Below are 20,225 nucleotides of genomic sequence, written 5' to 3'. Positions count from 1 at the left end.
GCAACTTTATATTTGATTGGGATTTAAGTGTTATGAAATGCTGCTCATTAGAATCAAGAGCTTAAACCCACAGTTTTATCTTGTGCCAAACAAAGCTAATGGTGAATTTTGGCTGTGGCTGAAGGTAGTTTGGGGTCTGTTTGATAGGGAACTTCTACTGGCAAAATAGAGTGAAAAAAATTCTTAGCATTCCATTGGAGTGAGCAAGAGACCATCCAAGAATTCTCCTTGGCTCTTAAAAACACAAACCCAAGCCCTTTCTTTTTACAAACACTGGTTTCTAATCCTTTTTTGTTAGATTTCTAAAGATTTGCTGCAGAAGATAAGAGAGACTGTTCTTCAGAAGACTGTTGATGGCATGAGGAAAGAAGGTGTCCCCTATGTGGGTATGTACAAAACTTTGGGATTTTTTATCATAAGGAGAACAACCTTTTATTTTGCTTTTTCCTCTTTGTAGCCTGACTCCCACTGGAGGTTAAGGGAAACAGCTTTGATTTATTAGGAACTGGGTTTGGTACCAGTGCCTTGATTCAGAGTCCATGGAAATCAAGAGAAGTAATTTCATGAACAGGGGATAATTCCTCAAGTGAGGAGGAGCAGAAAGGAAAATGTTCAAAAACAAACTGTAAAATTGTGACAACTATTTCTGCCTGATTTATTTTTACCATTTCTCAAATTCACTGAGCATAGGTGGCAGCCTTTTAAACTCTGTTATCAACAGATTCAAAACAAATGAGTTCCTGAGAGATTTTTTTGTATCACTTTTTTGTTCTAGGTGTGCTTTATGCTGGATTAATGCTCACCAAAGATGGGCCTAAAGTTCTGGAATTTAACTGCAGATTTGGTGACCCAGAGTGTCAGGTGAGTTATTTTGTACCATTTGGCATTATGGGAGGAGTAAAATCTGTCACCAGCTACCACTGTTGTTACTTGGGGTGAATAATCAGCTCACTGCACCAAGATTTAATATATTTGTGTTGTTTGTTCAAGGCAGAAGGTCTGTTAGGAAATTATTCTGTTCCAGAGAGGATTTCAGTAGGCTGGACTCAAATCTGGGCTTTGCAAGGGTCAGCTTGAGAAGAGCTCAGCACTTCTCTGTCTTTTCTGGAATGGATTCTGGATTTTTTCCTTGCTCCTTGTTAACAAGTGGAACAAAACTCTGAGTTTCTATTCTTCAGAACAAATTAGGTTCTTTGTCCTCAGCCTTTCCTCTCCATATGTAACAATTCTTTTGCCCACAGAAATTCTCTTCAAGGACAAGTATTTGTAAGGGCTCTCAGATGACACTCTGTATGGATGATGTGTGCAAGTACAATATGTGGGCATATTTAATGCTGTTTTCACAGATGAATTAGTGCCTTTTCAAGGCCAGGGAAGACAATGCAGGATGACTTTGTTTGATTTGCTGCTTTGTGTTCCTGCAGGTGATTCTGCCCCTGCTGAGGAGTGACCTGTACGAGGTTATGCAGGCAGTGATCAGCAGGAAGTTGGCCACCTCCATGCCAGTCTGGAAAGATGACAGTGCAGCTGTCACCGTGGTCATGGCTAGTCAAGGATATCCAGGCACATATCCCAAGGGTTTGGAGATAACAGGTAAATCAAGCAGGAGAAGCTGCAGGAGGCTCATGCCCTCCCTGGCCTCTCCCTGTTCTGTCCTGCTGCATGAAGGTCAATGACTGGAACTGAGATTTATAGAAACCTTGGTTCTGGGTCAGCAAGAGCAGCTGAATTTTCACACAGCTCTGTTTATTTTGGTGCATTTTCAGTTCTCCACGCTGTTATTTGATATTGGCAAGGATTGATATTTAATACTTGCAGCAGTCAGGTGGTTCTGATCAGGGTTCTGGGGTCACATTGATGCTGATGTTTTGTGCTCTGGGTGTCACTGAGGCATAAAAACCCAGCTGGAATCAACTCAATGCCTCTTCCCACATCCCTGAGCACACAGGTACACTTGTCTCTCCTCCAGAGGTATTTTTTACAGATTTATTCCCATTTCCCAGCAGCATCACCCTTTGTTTTCAGACACCAAGTGCTCGGTATGTCCATGGAGGGCGTTCTAACCAACAGCTGATGTCTCTCCCCATTCCCACAGGGCTTGCTAAGGCCAAGCAGCTGGGGCTGGAGGTGTTCCACGCAGGCACAGCCCTGAAGGACGGCAGGGTGGTGACCAACGGGGGCAGAGTGCTCACAGTCACGGCCACCAAGGAGGACCTGCAGGCAGCGCTGAGGGAAGCCAACCTGGGCGTGGCTACCATCCACTTCCAGGGGGCCACCTACAGGAAGGACATTGGCTACCGGGCCATAGCCTTCCTCAGGCAATCCAGGTAGATATTCCAAATCCCTGCAGTGGGAATGACTGCTGTGGAAAGGATCTAAGCACATCCCTGCTTGATATTAGTGTTGCTATTCTGTGTAACTCTTGACAAGTTTTAACCCCATCCTTGTACTCAACCTCAGCAAGACCAGCCAAGGGAGGAATATTTTAAATGCCTGATCCATGTTTTTACCCTCCTAAATCTGAGTTAAACTCCAGTGACAAGCACACAGGAGTGAGCTGTGCTGCTGCAGTTGTTAGGCTTGGTTTAGGGAAGGTCAACTTCTGCTTCTTGGACTTTGGATCACAGCTTTTGCTCTGGGTTTGTCTTGTCCAGAAGTCTGATATTTAATATCATGAAATGTGGTCACAGCCCTGACCTGCCAGAGCTCCAGGAGCTGCCAGGGATGCCCAGGCTGGGATTGCTGGGGGGACTGGGCAGGGCAGGGTGGGACTGGGTGATCCCTGTGAGTCCATTCCAGCTCTGGAGATTCTGTGATTTTATATATGAACAAAGTTCAAGCTGGCTGATTGGCTCTTTGTAGCTTTTAGAAATGGTTACAATTACCTTGAACCTCTACCTTGTTGGGATTTACATTTTAGTGGGATAGCTGCCTAACAACAAGGTAGGATTCATCACTTCTTTCCATTCTCATTCCTTTAATGGCACAATATTTACTCTAAGACTCTGGAGATCCCTATGGGTGTGGGTTTGTTTTTTTTAATAGCAAGGAATCCTGTTTAATCCTTTAATGTTCCTGAAAGCTTCATGTAGTATTTAAACTCATTTTTACCTAATAAGAAACTGCTCTGCTCCAGTGAGATCCTAACACACCTTTTCCCAAGAGGTTATTTTGTAGGCTGGGAAGCACATCAGTGACAGTTCTGTTGCAGCTGGCACTGTGTCCTGATTAGCATTTTGTAAAACCATGATCAATAAACTTCCTAAAAGAACAAGGGTGCTGGTATTTAGTCTTCTTTCTCCCTCAAGTGCTGTGCATCTGTTGATGAATTGATGTGAAAAATTGATGGAATTGGGATTTAGCAGAAAAAAAAAAGCAGGTCAGTGAGGCAAGAGGAGGCACTTGGGGCAGTTCCCTCCCACCCTGAGCTCCTGGGCTGCAGCCAGCAGGGTTCCTGCCTGGAATGGTGCCTGGAATGATCCCTGGCTGCACAAGGAGGCTCCTGGGAGCTGTTTGCAGTCCAGGCACTGCCCTGGAGGCTGCTCCAAGTTCTGCTCCTGAAGGGGCAGAACAGTCCCAGGGGATGCTTCAGTCCCAGAATCCCAGACTGGGTTGGAAAGGACCTTAAAGCTCATCCTGTTCCTGCCATGGGCATGGACACCTTCCACCATCCCAGGGTGCTCCAGGCTCTTCAGACTCAGTGAAGGAATGGGGATGGCTCTGGAAGTTGGGACTTGCCTGGCAGGATTCAGTCCTGAGGCATTTCACCTCAGGAAAATAGCCAGAAAGCTTAATAAAAACTACTCCAGAAAATGGAAAGAATTCAAGATTCATTTAAAGGATCAAAGCAGATAGCAAAAAAAAAAAAAAATTAACAAATTTGAAATACTCCTAAAACATGTTGAAAATCTGATGAACATTTATCATATTCAGACTGAAAGGGGCTGACTTTGATCTCTGGTTGTTGCAGGCCAGTATTTCCTTGAGTCTTATTCTCAGCCTGAACAGCTGCCCAGGGTAATTCTTGTCTTCTTGACAGTTTTTGGGCAGGGATATGCTGTGAGTGCAGACACCTTTGGATTTTCCTGGTAGCACTGCTCCTGGGCCAGTTCTTCTGGCATTTGAAGTCTTATCAATTCCAGATATTCCAGCAATGATCTTCACAACAGAAATACCTTTGATCCTAAAACATACCTCCCACATCTTAAAATATGATTTAATAGGCAGGTACAAAAATATTTTCTCCATTTAGTGCAATTGTAGGCATTTGTATCTGTCTGAGTTTTTCAGTGTTTGCTGAATTCTTGACCTGGTTCCTGAGATGGCTTTTGTAGATTAACTGAATTTTTTTGTTCAGCTGAGTCGATTTTAAATGGGTTTCAGTTGTTTGTTGTATTTTTCCTTGTTAATCAACACCCTCAGGATTTAAACCTCAGGCTGAATCCCATCAATAGGAGAGAGAAAACAGGGATGAATCTAAAATAGGGATGCACCTGCCATTGACAGCCTGGGAATAACAACTGCATAACTGGCATGAGCTGTGTTTGCTGGAGTGAAAAGTCATTAAAGTCCTGTCCCCAAAATGGAAAGGTCCTTCTGTAAATATGAGCTGGTGCTCTGTGTCCCCAAGGAGCTGTGGGGACACACAGGGGACACCAGTTTGTACCAGTGTCTTGATCTTACATAAACCCCACCCAGAGCTTACAGACATTTCCTCAGCCCCACCTTGGGAACCTGGGTCTTTTTAAGGAAATATATTTTATATTCTTTAATAGAAAGCTTATTGGAATAAGAAAGAGGTGTGGCTGCTTCTGTGGTGGGTGAGGAGAGGCAAGTTTTAAACTACAGCTGTCAAACTCTGCAGGTATCCTGGGGGTTATTGAGTCACCTGAGCCCTGTGGGTGGAAAAGTGACTTGAGCTCAGCCTGCTCTGACCCAGCCGTGCATTTTTGTGCTTGGTTTGGTTTGGTTTGGTTTGGTTTGGTTTTGGTTTGGAGCTTTCCCACTGATACCTCAAGGCCTGGATGTGGCACTCAGTGCTCTGGGCTGGGGACAAGGTGGGGATCAGGCACAGCTGGGACTCCATGGGAGGCTTTTCCAGCTTTTCCAGCCTCAGGGACCCTGGGATTCTGTGTCTGGACCAAGGATTCAAACCTTGCAAAGTCAGGTCTATGCTGCCTGTTTTACCTCGTTGTCAGGGGGTTGATTGTTGGTTTTATTTTGGGATTTGACTGTATGATCCCAGTGCTCTGATATCTTCAAAACTCTGGAATTATCCAGGTACAGCTCCTGGCAGCCCCTCCTCAGACAGCAGGATGGGATTCTGCACACTTAATCCACTCAGGGATGTAAAGAACTAAATATTTGAAAATACATTCAGTAATCAGCTGCCATCCCATTTTTCCCCACTCTTCCAGAGGCCTGACTTACAAGAACAGTGGGGTGGACATTGAAGCAGGGAACACTTTGGTGCAGAAGATCAAGCCCTTTGCTGCAGCCACATCAAGGTCAGGTAAGACTAAAACCACTTGCTCCAGCTTTGGTCACTTCTTGGCAATGAGGTTTATCAGTTTATCCTGATAAAAAGCTCATATTTATGTGTCCTGCCTGTTTCTAGATGACACAAGAAAATCTGTGGTAAGCAAATGCCTGTGATTTTATTCCAAATGCACAGCTTTTAATCCCCAAATGCCTCTAAACTCCATCTCCTGAATGCCAGGAGTCTTAGAGAGCACAGTTCAGCACTATATAAGGAGAAATGCAAGCAAAAGTTCCACCATTCAGCACTGAGTTTGATTCCATGAATTATTATTTCTTGCCCAGTGAACTCTGTCATTTGGGGGGATGAATGTTTAGAAAGGTTATGAGATGTAGAATTCCTGAGATGGATGTGGAACACACATCTTTTGCTTGGTTAAATCACCATGGATTCATCCTTGTTTTTGGGGTTCAGGCACATCTTGCTCTAGCAAGTCCTTGTAATTCTTCAGACAGATTTAAAATATTCATTTATGAAATAGGTATTTGATTTCAAATTAACTGAGAACCTTCTAGTGAAGTCAGATATACACAGAGGGAAAATTAGAGATATTCTTACACCAGTACAACAATGTTACCACAATTCCTCCTGTGACTCAGAGAAACACTCAGTGCTAGGGGGAAATCTCTCAGTCACAGGAATTATTGACTGTTCAGTCACAAAGTTGGGGATTTTTAGGCTTGGGCTAATGATGAATTAAAAAGACAAATCCAACCTAAGCAGATTAGGAGCTCCTCAGTGAAAAGGTTCTAAATGACAGAGAAAAATTCCCTGGTGACAAAGCAAAGTGGTGTTGACAAACCTTGGAGAGAATTTGTGATGGAGCTGCTGGAGAAGCCCCTGGAGGTAAAGCTGGGCTGTTTCTGCTGTTTCCTGGCTGGCAGGCTGCAATGCAGAGCTTGGAGGATTTGCTGGGCTCTTTGACCTGAAAGCAGCTGGTTACACAGATCCCATCCTGGTGTCTGGAACCGACGGCGTCGGCACAAAACTCAAGGTAAGGTGAAAACCCACCCCAGAGAAGGAAAAACAGCACAGGAGGGGAAATGTGCTGTCAGAAAATAGCAGCTGTCTGGTAAAAAATATATATTGGTCTCTCTAAAAAAGGGGATGGGAACTGAAATTGCCCTTCTTCAGGCAAAAGAATTAAATACCTATAAAGTTGATACGATGCCTAAAATAACTGGGTTTTAAATATTAAGAATATAATCAGGATTCTTGTTTCACAAAGGCAACATCTCCAGCCTCAAAAAAGATTAATTGATGGGGAAAACCGTTTAATCCCAGGTTTGCTGTTGTGTTTGGGCTGCAAGAAAACCCTTTTGCAGGCACAGTTTCCTTCTCAGTGCCAGTGGAGACAGGAATAATTCCTGAAGAGAGTTAGAGATGAAAATAAACAAAGCTGCTCCTCAAAGAACACCTGGAGGGATTTTGGTCCATTGCTCACAGACTCCACTCAGGATTTCACTCCCTTCCAGACCCTGGCTCGTGTTCCAGGGGCCCAGAGCTGATCCCAGGCTTGTCCCTGTGTGTTGCAGATTGCTCAGGAGTGCCAGAAACACGACACCATCGGGCAGGACCTGGTGGCCATGTGTGTCAATGACATCCTGGCCCAGGGAGCTGAGCCCCTCTTCTTCCTGGACTATTTTGCCTGTGGCAAACTCGACGTGGAAGTGGCTCAGGGCGTTATTGCAGGAATTGCTGATGCTTGCAGGAAAGCTGGATGTGCTCTTTTGGGTAGGAACACTTCTCGGGGGGATCTGAAAAATCTTCTGCAATGTCTTCTGGTTGGTTTTAATGGAGTTGGTTTCCTATTCTGTTGAAGAGTCTGGGAGGAGTGAAAATGCAAAGTGTTCTGTGTCTTTGCTTTCAGGGAACTTAATCTGAATCACAGTGGAAGGAGACAGTACTTGAAAAATTGAGGTTAAATTTAGATTAGATTTAAGTACTGATTTAGGTTGGATGTTGGGAAAAGGTTCTGTCCTTTTTTCCAATTTTTTTAGGGAAGTTAAGAACACAAGTCCTTCCTCAGTGGGTGTCCTTTTGGGTCTGTTTATAAGCTTTGAACAAGAGGCTCTTTATGCCCTGCTTTACTTTTTTCCTGCATGAGCTGTTGGTCAGCTTTATGTTTGTTTTAAGGTGTTCTCTGCATTTATCAAATATAATCACCCCATTCATGCTGCAGCAAGGTCTATGTTAGGTGAGACCTTGTGATGAAACCACCAAAATGTCAAGATTTTATTTCCAGTTCAAGACTTTCAAACTCCACAGGCCTTTTTGCAAGAGCTGAACCTTCAGCTCAACAAATTTATCTTATCACCCCAGTGAGAGTGATAGTGAGAGGGTGAGGTTTTGCACTATTAATTGTGGATTTAAGTGTTGGGTGGCCAAGCACTTCTCCCCATCCTCCATTTGATCCAGCCCTTATTAAATACAGCTGAAAATACAGGACTGAAAAAAGCAGGTGAAGCTGGAGCACAGGGCAGGGAGTGAGAAGTGGGAAGAGGAGAGAAAAATGGAGGAATTTGAGGATTTTGCCCAGAGCAGCTGTGGCTGCCCCTGGATCCCTGGCAGTGCCCAGGACTGGACGCTGGGGCTTGGAGCAGCCTGGGACAGTGGAAGGTGTCCCTGCCAGGGTGGAATGAGATGAGCTTTAAAATCCCTTCCAACCCAAAGCATTGTGAAATCCTATGATTAAAAAAATTCATTTCCATCACCTCTTTGCTGTGTTTTTGTTCCCCAGGAGGAGAAACAGCCGAGATGCCAGGGATGTATCCCCCCGGCGAGTACGACCTGGCTGGCTTTGCCGTGGGGGCTGTGGAGAGAGGCCAGATGCTGCCCCAGCTGGACAGGATCACTGAGGGGGACCTGGTCATTGGGGTGGCATCTTCTGGGGTCCACAGCAACGGCTTCAGCCTCGTGAGGAAGATCGTGGAGAAGTCCTCCCTGGATTTCTCCTCCCGTGTCGGTGTCTCCGGGGATCAGACTCTGGGTACTGCTTCCTCCTCAGCTTCCCAACAGCTGGCACAGTTCTTTTGTCTGGGCCTTTGGGAAAAAAAAATTATTCCATCTTTAGCATGTATTCATCTTCTTCTTTTCCTGGGAGTCACATGTGCAGGGAAGAAATGAAGGGAGGGGGATAAATAATTAATTGTGGGCTAAAAAAAAAAAAAGGGATAGAACTTTGTGTTTCTCTCTAGTACAATTCTCACTACTAACCAAACTGCTATTTTGAGATTTGATCCTGATTGACGTTTCTCTCCATGCTAATTCCCTCTCCCCTGGGCAGGAGAGCTCCTGTTAACCCCAACCAAACTGTACAGCAAGACTCTGCTGCCTGTGCTGCGCTCGGGCCACGTCAAAGCCTACGCCCACATCACTGGAGGGGGCCTGCTGGAAAACATCCCCAGAGTCCTGCCACAGTCCTTGGGTGTTGTTTTAGGTGAGACAAAAGGAAAGCTGTGGAAAAATCCTCACGTTGATGTGGATTGCCTGTGGACATGGGGCCACACCAGCTGGTTTGTGCTGTAGGAGTTGGGCTTGTCTGTCTAGAAATATTTTGAGTTTTTCCTTGTACCTGAACCAGAGCCAGTCAAAACTCTTTGTGGTGCAAAGTCTGCTCCCTATTGAATTCCCTCCCCTGGTGGTGTTTAGGGTTGGATTTCTTAGGACACTTGCAAGAAGAAAACATCCTTACCAGCAATCCCAAGTCAGCTGCAATTTGCAATCCCATTTGCAATTCCCTGTGAAATTATTGCTAATTAAATGATACTCATGAAGTTTTCAATTAGCATTCAGAGGTGGTTGTGAGCTCAGGGACAGCTCCTGCTGTTTGACTTCATTAATTCTCAGCACCCTCCCCTCAGGTGTGCTGGGGAAGGTGAGGCATGGAAAGAGAAATGGCTGGCACAGGTTGTGAGAGCTCACAGGGGTTTACAATAAAATAAGGAATTAACAGTGAGTTCTGAACTCAAGAACTGCACATAAATCATTTCCACTTGTCCACTGATAAATATTTATGTGTATATGCACCTCTGTTCTGGAGCCAGCCTGGGAGAGCTGGGAATGTCCTGTCTGGAGGAGAGAAGGCTCCAGGGAGAGCTCAGAGCCCCTGGCAGGGCCTGAAGGGGCTCCAGGAGAGCTGGAGAGGGACTGGGGACAAGGATGGAGGGACAGCACACAGGGAATGGCTTCAAAGCAGGATTTGATGGGATTTTGGCAATTAGGAATTGTTCCCTGGGATGGGATGGAATTCCCAGAGCAGCTGTGGCTGCCCCTGGATCCCTGGCAGTGCCCAAGGCCAGGTTGGACACTGGGACAGTGGGAGGTGACCCTGCCATGGCAGGGCTGACTCTGGGGGGGCTTTAAGGTCCCTTCTAACCCAAACCAATCTGGGATTCCTTGAATCTGGAGAAATTGGGATAGAACCATTTTTAAAAAGAACATGACAAGAAAGAAATTTCCTGTCCTTGGAATTCCTTTCCAGTGCCTTGCCCAGTAGCATTTTTGTGCTGCTGTAAATCATCACCTGGTTGGAACTGGGACAGCAGGGAATTTTTGTGACAGATTTTGCCTCTTAATACCCCAATAATTGTAGTCCATTAGTAGCAATTTCCACTGTTGATCTGTATTTTCAATTCCCTTCAGATGCTCTCACCTGGAAGATCCCTGAAATCTTTAGCTGGCTCCACAAGGAAGGGAACCTCTCAGAGGAGGAGATGGCTCGGACCTTCAACTGTGGGGTTGGAGCAGTGCTGGTGGTGCAGAAGGACATGGCCCAGCAGGTCCTCAGGGACATCCAGGCACACGAGACTGCCTGGCTCATCGGCAAAGTGGTGTCCCTACAGAAAGGTTTATTGCAGTTTGCTTTTCCTGGGGAGGGGGGGAAATGATCACAAAGAAAAAGCAGAGGGAAATTCTCTTGTTTGGGAGTCTTCACGAGGTGAAAATCTCTTCACTGGCACCTCCCTGACTTTTCTGTGGGGGTATTGAACTGACAGTTCAGTTCATTCATCTCTTCCATGGGTGCTTTTCTCCTCTCTCTGTTTCTCCCTTTACTGACACTTTGTTTTGCTGATTTTTGGGTTTTTCCTTGTACCTGCTCAGGCTCTGACAACGTTAAAGTCCTCAATCTCCACCGGGCTCTGCAAGCAAACAGGTCCCTGTGTGTGCACAGCCACATCCAGGGCAAGATCCAGCCAGGCAAAGTGAAGGTTGCTGTCCTCATCTCTGGAACAGGTGAGAGTTCTGCTCTTTGCTGCAGTGGAAACTGAAAACAGTGGATTTAAAATCCCTGCAGGCCTCCATGGGCACTCTGATAGGCTTCTAGCAGGCAGGAGAGATCTTGTGCTTGGATTGATGTCAGTCACAAGCCTCTTTTAGCCTCTGCTCCAAGCTCTGGATTGCATCTGTGTCCAGTTTATCTGCAGACCTCTACACGTGTCCAGATTCAGGCTCCCACGCTGGTGCCCTGTAGGATCAGCAGCCTCATTTCACAGATAGATCAGAATTTCTTCTTGCCATGTAGGCACTCCAACTATTTCCAGTATTCCCAATTACTAAACCAACAATCCAGTGCTCTATATTACAGTTTCCAAGTGCAGCTGCCAGGAAAGGCCTTCAGCTGTCTCAATCAGCTCCCAGCAAGATCAATTAAAAAAGGATTAATGTTTCATCAGAGCTGTTTGGTTTGGTCTCCCCCACAGTGCTGCTTATTTAAAGCCTCTTCCAGCTGTTCCTTCTATTTATTCTCAGTATCCATGAGTTATTTTCTCTCCCCCAGGCACAAACCTGGAAGCCCTCATCAACAGCACGAAGAAAGACACCAGCTATGCACAGATAGTTCTGGTGATCTCCAACAAAGCTGGTGTGGAGGGGCTGAGGAAAGCTGAGAGAGCTGGGATTCCTACAAGGGTGAGCATTTCCTTTTTGTAATTAGCCACCATTAGCTGGGACTGCAGCAGGAAGATGTTAATGAGTTTTATGGGGTAACACAGGGACTGATAGGGAGCCTTGGCTTTTGTTTTTTGGTCTCTTGTGCTCAGGGACAACAAACAAAATCCTTCCTTTTCTCCTTCTCTGCCAGCAATCCCGGTGCTTTGGGGACAGTTATTACACCAAACCAGCACAAAACTTCCTGTTACAGCTTAAACTTTGTCAATTATTTGACTGTAAGGCATTGACACTGAAGTACCAACCTATTTTATCTGAATTTAATTTTAAAATGACCATTTGAATGGAATGGAGAGGTCACACTCAGTGGGACCTTGCACTGACTCCCTGGATATTGCCTCAGGCTCTCCAGGAATCATTCCAAACGCTCCCTGAGCTTCCATGGATTTTGTGTGCCTTGCCTTTGTATTGCAGATTGGAAATGATCCTGCTGTCACTTAGAAACCTTTATCAGTCACTTTTCACTGAAATACAGACCCAGGGAAATTGGGGCCCAAAGCTTTGCCCCTTTAATAGTGCTGGGATCTGTCCTGGTGCTCCAGCTCCTCCTTGGGAGGACACAAAGGGCACGGGGGAAATGTGGTGTGAGGAACAAAGAGAGAATCACAGGCACAGACTGGGAAAGGGCCTTAAAGCCCATCCAGTTCCAACCCTAAGGTTTTTATCAGGAAAAAAACAGTGTGGGAGAGCTGATGGTTCTGGGGGTTCAGCTGTGGAGGGAGAGGAGGAACAGGCACAGGGGCAGAGGCTGGTTCAGCCCAGGGCTGGGCTGGGCTCTGTTCCCAGTGCCTGCTGTCCCTGTCACCTGAGCAGCCCTGGCTTTTCCCAAACCACCCCCATGGCTCTGGTGACCATTAACAGCTGCTGCTGTGTCAGACTGGATGTTCTAAGTTAGGCAGGGCTGCTTCTTCCTGCTTAAATGAGGGGAGATATCTGGGTGGAAAACACAGCACTCGGGCTGGGAGACCTGGGGGTGCTCACCTGGAAAAGGGAAAGCTCCAGAGCCCCTTCCAGTGCTTAAAGGGGCTCCAGGAGAGCTGGAGAGGGACAGGGGACAAGGGATGGAGGGACAGCACACAGGGAATGGCTTCAAAGCAGGATTTGATGGGATTTTGGCAATTAGGAATTGTTCCCTGGCAGGGTGGGCAGGGCTGGCACAGGGTGCCCAGATTTGCTGTGGCTGCCCCTGGATCCCTGGCAGTGCCCAAGGCCAGGTTGGACACTGGGACAGTGGGAGGTGTCCCTGCCATGGCACTGGATGGGATTTTAGGTCCCTTCCCACCCAAACCCAGTCTGGGATTCTGGGATTCCATGACCACGGTGTAGGGGCTGGTTTAGGAGTTTGTGATCAATCTTTTTTCAAGCTTTTCTGCTGTAGTTTTTGCCAAGATTCAACAGCTTATGACTGCCAGAGGCCTTGAAATGGGTGAAATCTTTGGAAGACTTGAGGATGGCTCAAAGCCCTGCATTTGGAGGGTGTTCCGTGGTGTCCAAGTGCTGGCACCGAGAGCTGTGGGCTTACCAAGCCAAACTTGTTTGTTCCAATGATCCCTCTGTGTGAGGAGGAGCCCGGGCTCCACTCTGTCTGTCAGCTGCGTTTCCAGGAGCTGTTCTTCCTGCTGGAATTGCCACCACATCCACATTGTTGTGTTTTGGGCTGCCCCAGGTGGTTGAGCACACGAGGTACCAGAGCCGCTCGGAGTTCGACAGCGCCGTGGACAAAGTCCTTGAGGAGTTCTCAGTGGAGCTCATCTGCCTGGCTGGGTTCATGAGAATCCTCTCAGGCCCTTTTGTCAAGAAATGGGAAGGTGAGCACAGCTGGGGGTGGGGGCTGTGCATGTACACAAAGGCATTTCAGAGGTTGTCACCATGAAAAACAGAGAGGGCACCAGATTAAACACAATGATCTTCAAGGTACCCAGCCCATCCCAGGATTCTGTGAAATGAGACTCTTCCCATCTTGTAGGGAAAAGGATGAGAGGGGAAGGCAGTGCACTTGTGCAGAGGCTGAAGGAAGCCAAGAGCAAACACATTTCATAGTCTTTGATTTCTTAGAAAGTATTTTTTAAAGGCTGTGAAGGCTTTGGGCCTCTGCACACAGGAGGTGCAGGCTAGGAGATGGCTGGGCAGAGGTAAGCACCCAGCCACTGATGATTCCTTCCCCTGGCAGAGGAACTGCTCTGGATCCTTGCAAAACCACCAAACTGGGCAGCATTTTGCAGTTTTGGGTAACAAGCCCTGGCCAGTCCCAGGCCATGTGTCAGGATTTGCCTGAGTCCATGGGTGAGATGTTCCACAGGCAGATCCAGGCTCTGCTTGCCCAGAATGTTCACAGTATCTTCACTCTGCTCATCTTTTAGTTTTCCAGCTCTTTGAGAGGCTGGTGACACCTTCAGGGCCTGCTCTCCCTGCCTCAGCTGTTCCTTTTCTCTCCTCCTGTGTTTCCCAGGGAGCCCTGAACACACAGAGCAGCTGCTGCTTGCTCTGCTTTGGGTTACCTGAACCTGCCCAGAGCAGCCTGTGCCTTGCAGCTTTCACGACTCTCTTGGTGACTTTTGTGTTCCCCTGGGTGTGCCTGGAACACTTCACACCTGAGCTACTTTTCAAACCTCTCTTTAAAACCACTAGAGCAAGGCAGGCACTCCTGAGAGGCTTTGCCAGGTGAAGCCAGTCAGGTGAATTGGTTTTGTTTGTCTCCATTCAGGGTCCAGAGATGGAAATGCCTGTGCTGTGGGCAGCAGGAGACAGGATCTCTCACTCCAAGGGATGTGTTTGGAGCAGAGAGTCTCTGTAGAGGACAGAAAATAACTTCCTCTAGTGCAGAATCTTGTGCAAATAAAGGATTTTAGTGCCTTCTGATTTAGGGACAAAGCACTGATCAATGTCCTGCACAGTGCAGGATTTTATTTTACCTGCATGACTGGTGTAAGAGAAAAGGAAAGACTTTTTCCAGACAGGAGAATTAAACTCATTTTTTAAATGTCCAGAACTGGATTGAACTTGAAAACCTGAGCTGGGACCATGAGATACGAGCTCAGATATTGAGCTCAGCTCAGGGAGCTGGGCCAGCTCCAGGACCCTGCCCTGGCCATGCCTGGCCACTGAGCCCCTCAGAATTTTCCAGGAACAATCAATTCCTGCTGCTGCTTTGATCAAAGCTGTTCCTTTTTTTTTTTTTTTTTTCTCTGGCAGTCACAAGAACATTGAGTGGGAGTTATGAAACTCTTTCTTGCTTAACAGCCCTGAAGTGTGAATTATGACTGTTAACAAACCACAGGTTAAAAGTGTTAATTATGAATGTTAACAAAGGAGAGGTGAAAACAGAACCAGACAAACCCAAGCAAACAGGAACCCACATCCCATTCTGATGGGAAATGGAGGCAGGAGAGCAGAGTGGTGTTTCCAGCCCACTGTCCCTGAAGCCTTTGGGCTCAAGCAGCAGGGAGGGAGATGCTGATGCTTCAAAAGGGTTTTGCTGAGATGCAAAATGTATCTGAGACATTGCTGGATAGCAGGTGGGACATTTACCTTGCTCTCCACATTGCTCAGGGGAGAGCATGGGTGCTGCCAGGAAGAGAGAAGAGTAGAATGGAAATAACAGAATTAAATAAATAAAATAAAGGTAATAAAAACATTGGAGAAAAGGAGGCTCAGGGGGGACCTTGTGGCTCTGCACAAGTCCCTGCCAGGAGGGGCAAGGAGGGGGGGTCGGGCTGTGCTCCAGGGAACAGGGACAGGAGGAGAGGGAACGGCCTCAGGCTGGGCCAGGGCAGGCTCAGCTTGGACAGCAGCAGGAATTTCCCCATGGAAAGGGAGCTCAGGCCTTGGCAGGGGCTGCCCAGGGAGCTTTGGAGTGCCCATCCCTGCAGGTGGCACCTGGAGGTGGCACTCAGGGTGCCAAGGTGGCCATGGGGCACAGCTGGGACTGCAGGGGCTGGGAGGGCTTTGCCAGCCTGTGATAATTTTGTGATCAAAGAAGGGCAAGGTGCTGAGGGAGGGGACAGCTACATCAGCCATTTAGTCATTATTAACCCCTGGAGAAATGTGTTTAATTAATTATAACTGCACTCTGGCATTTCAGACACACACACCACTGGCTGCTGGTGTCTTCAAAACTTGTGAAAAATCCTATTCACAAATGATTTTGTTGCTCTGTTGGTCGTGGCCCTTTGAACAGGCTGGTGAATGCCAACAGCCAATAACCTCAGCTCTGCTTCCCCAGGGAAAATCCTGAACATCCACCCGTCCCTGCTGCCGTCCTTCAAGGGAGCGCACGCGCACAGGCTGGTGCTGCAGGCCGGGGTCAGGGTCACGGGCTGCACCGTGCACTTCGTGGCTGTGAGTACCCCTGCAACCCTGGACCCTCCCCTTTTATCATCTGCAACCCTGGGACCCTCCCCTCTTAACATCTGCAACCCTGGGACCCTCCCCTTTTATCATCTGCAACCCTGGGACCCTCCCCTCTTAACATCTGCAACCCTGGGATTGTCCTCTTTTATCATCTGCAACCCTGGGACCCTCCCCTCTTAACATCTGCAACCCTGGGATTGTCCTCTTTTATCATCTGCAACCCTGGGACCCTCCCCTTTTAATATCTGCAACTCTGGGATCCTCCTCTTTTATCATCTGCACCTCCTGCAACCCTGGGATCCTTCCCTCTTAACATCTGCAACTCTGGACCCTCCCCTTTTATCATTGCAACCCTGGGACCCTCCCCTTTTATCATCTGCACCTCCTGCAACCCTGGGATCCTCCCCTTTTATCATCTGCAACCCTGGGACCCTCCCCTTTTATCATCTGCAACCCTGGACCCTCCCCTTTTATCATCTGCAACCCTGGACCCTCTTCTTTTACCATCTGCAGCTCCCTGGCTCTCTGCAATCCTTCCGTGTGAACATTCTCACCTCAGCCTGCTGGGAACACCCTAAACCCTCGTGTTTGATCACCTGCCCTCTGTGTTCAGAATTGTATCTAGAGATGATGATTTTATTTATTGTGATCATACAGTGCTTTAGTTTGCTGACTCTGGAGGAGGAATGGAAATGAATAATCTGTCCAGGAGTTGAAGCTTACCCTAAGGGAACTTCTTCCCTTCCATCCACTGGAGTGGGGGAATAGTTCATGTAAAACCTAAAGGCTTTGTTAAGGCCCAAACTTCCTGGATTTTATCCTACAACCTGCCTCGTTTCTTGCTTTCAAGAAAAAGAAAAAATAGAAACAAACAAACAAACAAAAACCCACTAGAAATGGTCCAGGATTTGTTAAGGAGTGATCTGATGTTTGTGGGAACAGAGAAAAACTTGACAGTTGATGCTGGTCAGACCAAAAGTAAAGAAAGATGTCTCAGCTTCAGAGCCACGTTTTTCAGGCCAGGGATCATTGGTTCCCTTTTGGTCACTTCTTAGGGTTCAAAGGTTTCTCCTCTGGCTCCCCTCTCCCTCTGCTGCTGGAATCTGTCTCAGGATTTTTGCTTTCTCTTGGAAAAAGAGAGTGGGATCAATTTTCCAGCTAGAAGAGAAAACTGCATTCTTCTCTCTATGCCACAACTTGGGGTTTCTCAGTGTGGCAGCTCCTGAGAAACAACCCCTGCCCAGCAGGGATGTGGCCCAGCAATGTTCCAGGGAAGATCTGCTGGATCCCTGCTCTGTGCAGGCCTTGGCTCCTTCCCCCCATGGACTGAATATCCTTGTCCTGCCCAGCCCCTCCTGTCCCTGGCTAATGGGGTTCTCTGGAACAGAATTATTGCTCCCTGGTTTTCTGCCTCCCTCCTGTCCCTGCCTAATGGGGTTTTCTGGAACAGAATTATTGCTCCCTGGTTTTCTGCCTCTCTCCTGTCCCTGGCTAATGGGGTTTTTCTGGAATAGAACTGTTCTTCCCTGGTTTTCTGCCTCCCTCCTGTCCCTGACTAATGGGATTTTTCTGGAATAGAATTTTCCTCCCTGGTGTTCTACCTTCCTCCTGTCCCTGGCTAATGGGGTTTTCTGGAGTAGAATTGTTCCTCCCTGGTGTTCTACCTCCCTCCTGTCCCTGGCTAATGGGGTTTTCTGGAATAGAATTGTTCCTCCCTGGTGTTGTGTTCTCTGAACCCTTTCCAGGCCACAGCCAGTCCCAGCACCCTCTCTCTGCCCTCCCACCACCCCAAATCCCAGTTCCCTGTAACAGATCCCGAGGCAGTGACACAGCCGGGGCCCTTCCCTGCGTGCCAGCCCCGAGCCGCGCTGTTCGTTGCTGTTGCAGGAGGAGGTGGATGCTGGGGCCATCATCTTCCAGGAGGCCGTGCCGGTGAAGCTGGGGGACACGGAGGCCACGCTGGCCGAGCGGGTGAAGGAGGCGGAGCACAGAGCCTTCCCCGCCGCCCTGCAGCTCGTGGCCAGCGGCGCCGTGCGGGTGGGAGAGGCGGGCAAGATCTACTGGAAATAGAGCCGGGATTCCAGCAGGATGGGGCGGCTGAGAGCCCTGCCCTGCTCTGCAAGAGCTCTGCCCTTCAGCTGCCTCACCATTCAAATCCCAGGAAAGCCACCAGTGGGAATTTCGGGGTTGTTCTCAGCAATGGCTGCTGTAAGTGCTTCCTAATTTTAATCACATTTCGGTTCTCAATCGTTTTGCTAACAACTCAGATCCAGCCAGGTGGATCTGAGCAGCTCAGGGATGTTCCCTCCTTGTGCTGAGCGAAACTTCAATGGAAGAGACAAAGGCAGAAACCTCCACTCTGAAAACCTCATCAAAGCTGGAAGAACTGGCCTCCCAAAACACCAATTATTGGATTTTTCTCCATTTGCTTTCTGGTTGGATGGTGGTGGATCTTGTCCTGCCCAGACCCTTGACAGACCCTGTCATTTCCAAACCTGAACCTGCTGTCCATCAGATGTCAGCAGGACTCAGTGTCTGCTGCCCCTTTTTTTCCTTCACCATTCCCATGTGAATTCCCCTCAGATTTGAGTTTTTATTTTTTTACATGAGCAGGAAGACCTGACACAAAACATGTCCTTGGCTTGTGAAACATTCTTCAGGAATTCTGAAGTGCCTTTATTCTTGGACCAGAGTTTTCACCTGTAATAACACTGAAGGACACCCAGGAATTATGAACATTTGGAAAACAATTGGGGTATTTGTGCAGCTCAACAGTTGTGGTTTTCTTTTAATATTTTAGTCTAGTTACGAAACCATTTTAGTGTTCTTACTGAAAGGATCAGGTTTCCCACACACAGAGCAGATGAGGTGGTTTGGAGCTCCCCTTTAGCACAGAGAAAGCTGATTTTATTCTGGGCTCTGATGTCCTGACAATACTCCCATGTTGGCATAATCTCCTTTGGGATTTGAAATAAAGCCTAATAAACTTTAAAATATTAAAAATATTCAATCTACAACTCTCTCCTTGGAATTGATTTCCCAGGGCTGTAGGGGGGAGGAGGGAAGGAGCTGTACATGGTGTGGGGGCCATGGGTCAGTGGGGAGGTCACAGCTCCAGCCAGGGAGGGCAGAGGAAATAAAGATTTGGAGGGGTGAAATGGCTGCCTGTGCAGGGAATCAAAATCACATTATTGATCAGAGCAGCTGGATCACTGCCAGAGAGGCCAGCAAAGAGAGCTCTGTCCCAAATCCATCACCCATCTCCATCACAGGCACCTTGATCTGGACTGGTATTTTGCCAGGTGAGGGTGATGTGAAATGGGATTCCTGAGTCTCACAAGGTTTGGGTTGGGAGGGACCTCAAATCCCACCCAGAGCCACCCCTGCCATGGCAGGGACACCTCCCACTGTCCCAATGTCCAACCTGGCCTTGGGCACTGCCAGGGATCCAGGGGCAGCCACAGCAAATCTGGGAATTCCATCCCATCCCAGGGAACAATTCCTAATTCCCAAAATCCCATCAAATCCTGCTTTGAAGCCATTCCCTGTGTGCTGTCCCTCCATCCTTGTCCCCAGTCCCTCTCCAGCTCTCCTGGAGCCCCTTCAGGCCCTGCCAGGGGCTCTGAGCTCTCCCTGGAGCTTCTCCTGTCCAGGTGAGCACCCCCAGGTGTCCCAGCCTGGCTCCAGAGGGGCTCCAGCCCTGGGACACTCCAGGGCTCCTCTGGGCTCTCTGCAGCAGCTCCATGACTTTGTTGTCCCACTCTTGCAGCAGCAGGATTTGGGATTTGGGGTCACCCTGGGAAACTCCTGCTGCTCTGCCACAGAAATGGATCCCTTGGAAGGATGAATTCCCCTTGGAAGCACCAAACCAGTTTTACAGCTCGAGCCCCAGCCATGTAACACATTTTCTCCTTTACAGGTTTAAAAACAGAACAAAGGAATTCCAAACCTGAAAAGCCAGCCTGGCTCCCACCATGGATTTTCCAAGGGGGTGTAATGAAAGCTGTGAGCTCAGGGAAAAGGCTGGGAATGGAAACTTGGGATGCTGAGACACCCAAGAGAAGCAGGTGGAGGAGAAGGGAAAAGGAGGGAGGAGGGATGTTATAAAGAATTATGCAATTATTTGCTTTCACTATTATATATTGACTTTTGCAAATTATTTTGCTATAGTACAATTTTTAATCTTAAACTTTAACTGTTTTTGATATAATATGTCAGCTTTCATGGCCAATACTCTGGCCCTGTGTAGTTTATGTATTATAGTGTGATAAATATAGTTTTGGCTCTTGCAAAGAATTGAAATTAAGACTATGTGCTGTGTATTAACAGAAGTAGTTAATGCTTTTATAACTAATTGACAATGGTAAGCATAACTCAGATAGTTCTG

General features: G+C 47.6%; 1 protein-coding gene across 13 annotated transcripts in view; it reads left to right on the top strand.

Annotated features, from left to right (window-relative positions):
• Positions 1 to 18,852, top strand: part of LOC106864106 (trifunctional purine biosynthetic protein adenosine-3) — a 35,289-nt gene extending 16,437 nt beyond the window's left edge. For all 13 annotated transcript variants that reach the window (XM_088160524.1, XM_088160522.1, XM_088160523.1 and 10 more), the window contains 15 exons: positions 299 to 386; positions 776 to 861; positions 1,425 to 1,593; positions 2,096 to 2,327; positions 5,418 to 5,512; positions 6,424 to 6,533; positions 7,075 to 7,273; positions 8,280 to 8,528; positions 8,826 to 8,978; positions 10,184 to 10,387; positions 10,643 to 10,774; positions 11,319 to 11,449; positions 13,155 to 13,296; positions 15,711 to 15,826; positions 17,726 to 18,852. In XM_088160524.1, coding sequence (XP_088016650.1) covers positions 299 to 386; positions 776 to 861; positions 1,425 to 1,593; positions 2,096 to 2,327; positions 5,418 to 5,512; positions 6,424 to 6,533; positions 7,075 to 7,273; positions 8,280 to 8,528; positions 8,826 to 8,978; positions 10,184 to 10,387; positions 10,643 to 10,774; positions 11,319 to 11,449; positions 13,155 to 13,296; positions 15,711 to 15,826; positions 17,726 to 17,908 — 2,289 coding nt within the window. In that variant the 3' untranslated portion in view covers positions 17,909 to 18,852. The remainder of the gene's footprint in view (positions 1 to 298; positions 387 to 775; positions 862 to 1,424; positions 1,594 to 2,095; positions 2,328 to 5,417; positions 5,513 to 6,423; positions 6,534 to 7,074; positions 7,274 to 8,279; positions 8,529 to 8,825; positions 8,979 to 10,183; positions 10,388 to 10,642; positions 10,775 to 11,318; positions 11,450 to 13,154; positions 13,297 to 15,710; positions 15,827 to 17,725) is intronic.
• Positions 18,853 to 20,225: the final 1,373 nt, after the last annotated feature.

This window comes from Sturnus vulgaris, chromosome 2 (genome assembly GCF_052056855.1).
Source record: "Sturnus vulgaris isolate bStuVul1 chromosome 2, bStuVul1.hap1, whole genome shotgun sequence".
Classification (NCBI taxonomy): Eukaryota; Metazoa; Chordata; class Aves; order Passeriformes; family Sturnidae; genus Sturnus; species Sturnus vulgaris.
This window is presented reverse-complemented; position numbering and strand designations above follow the sequence as displayed.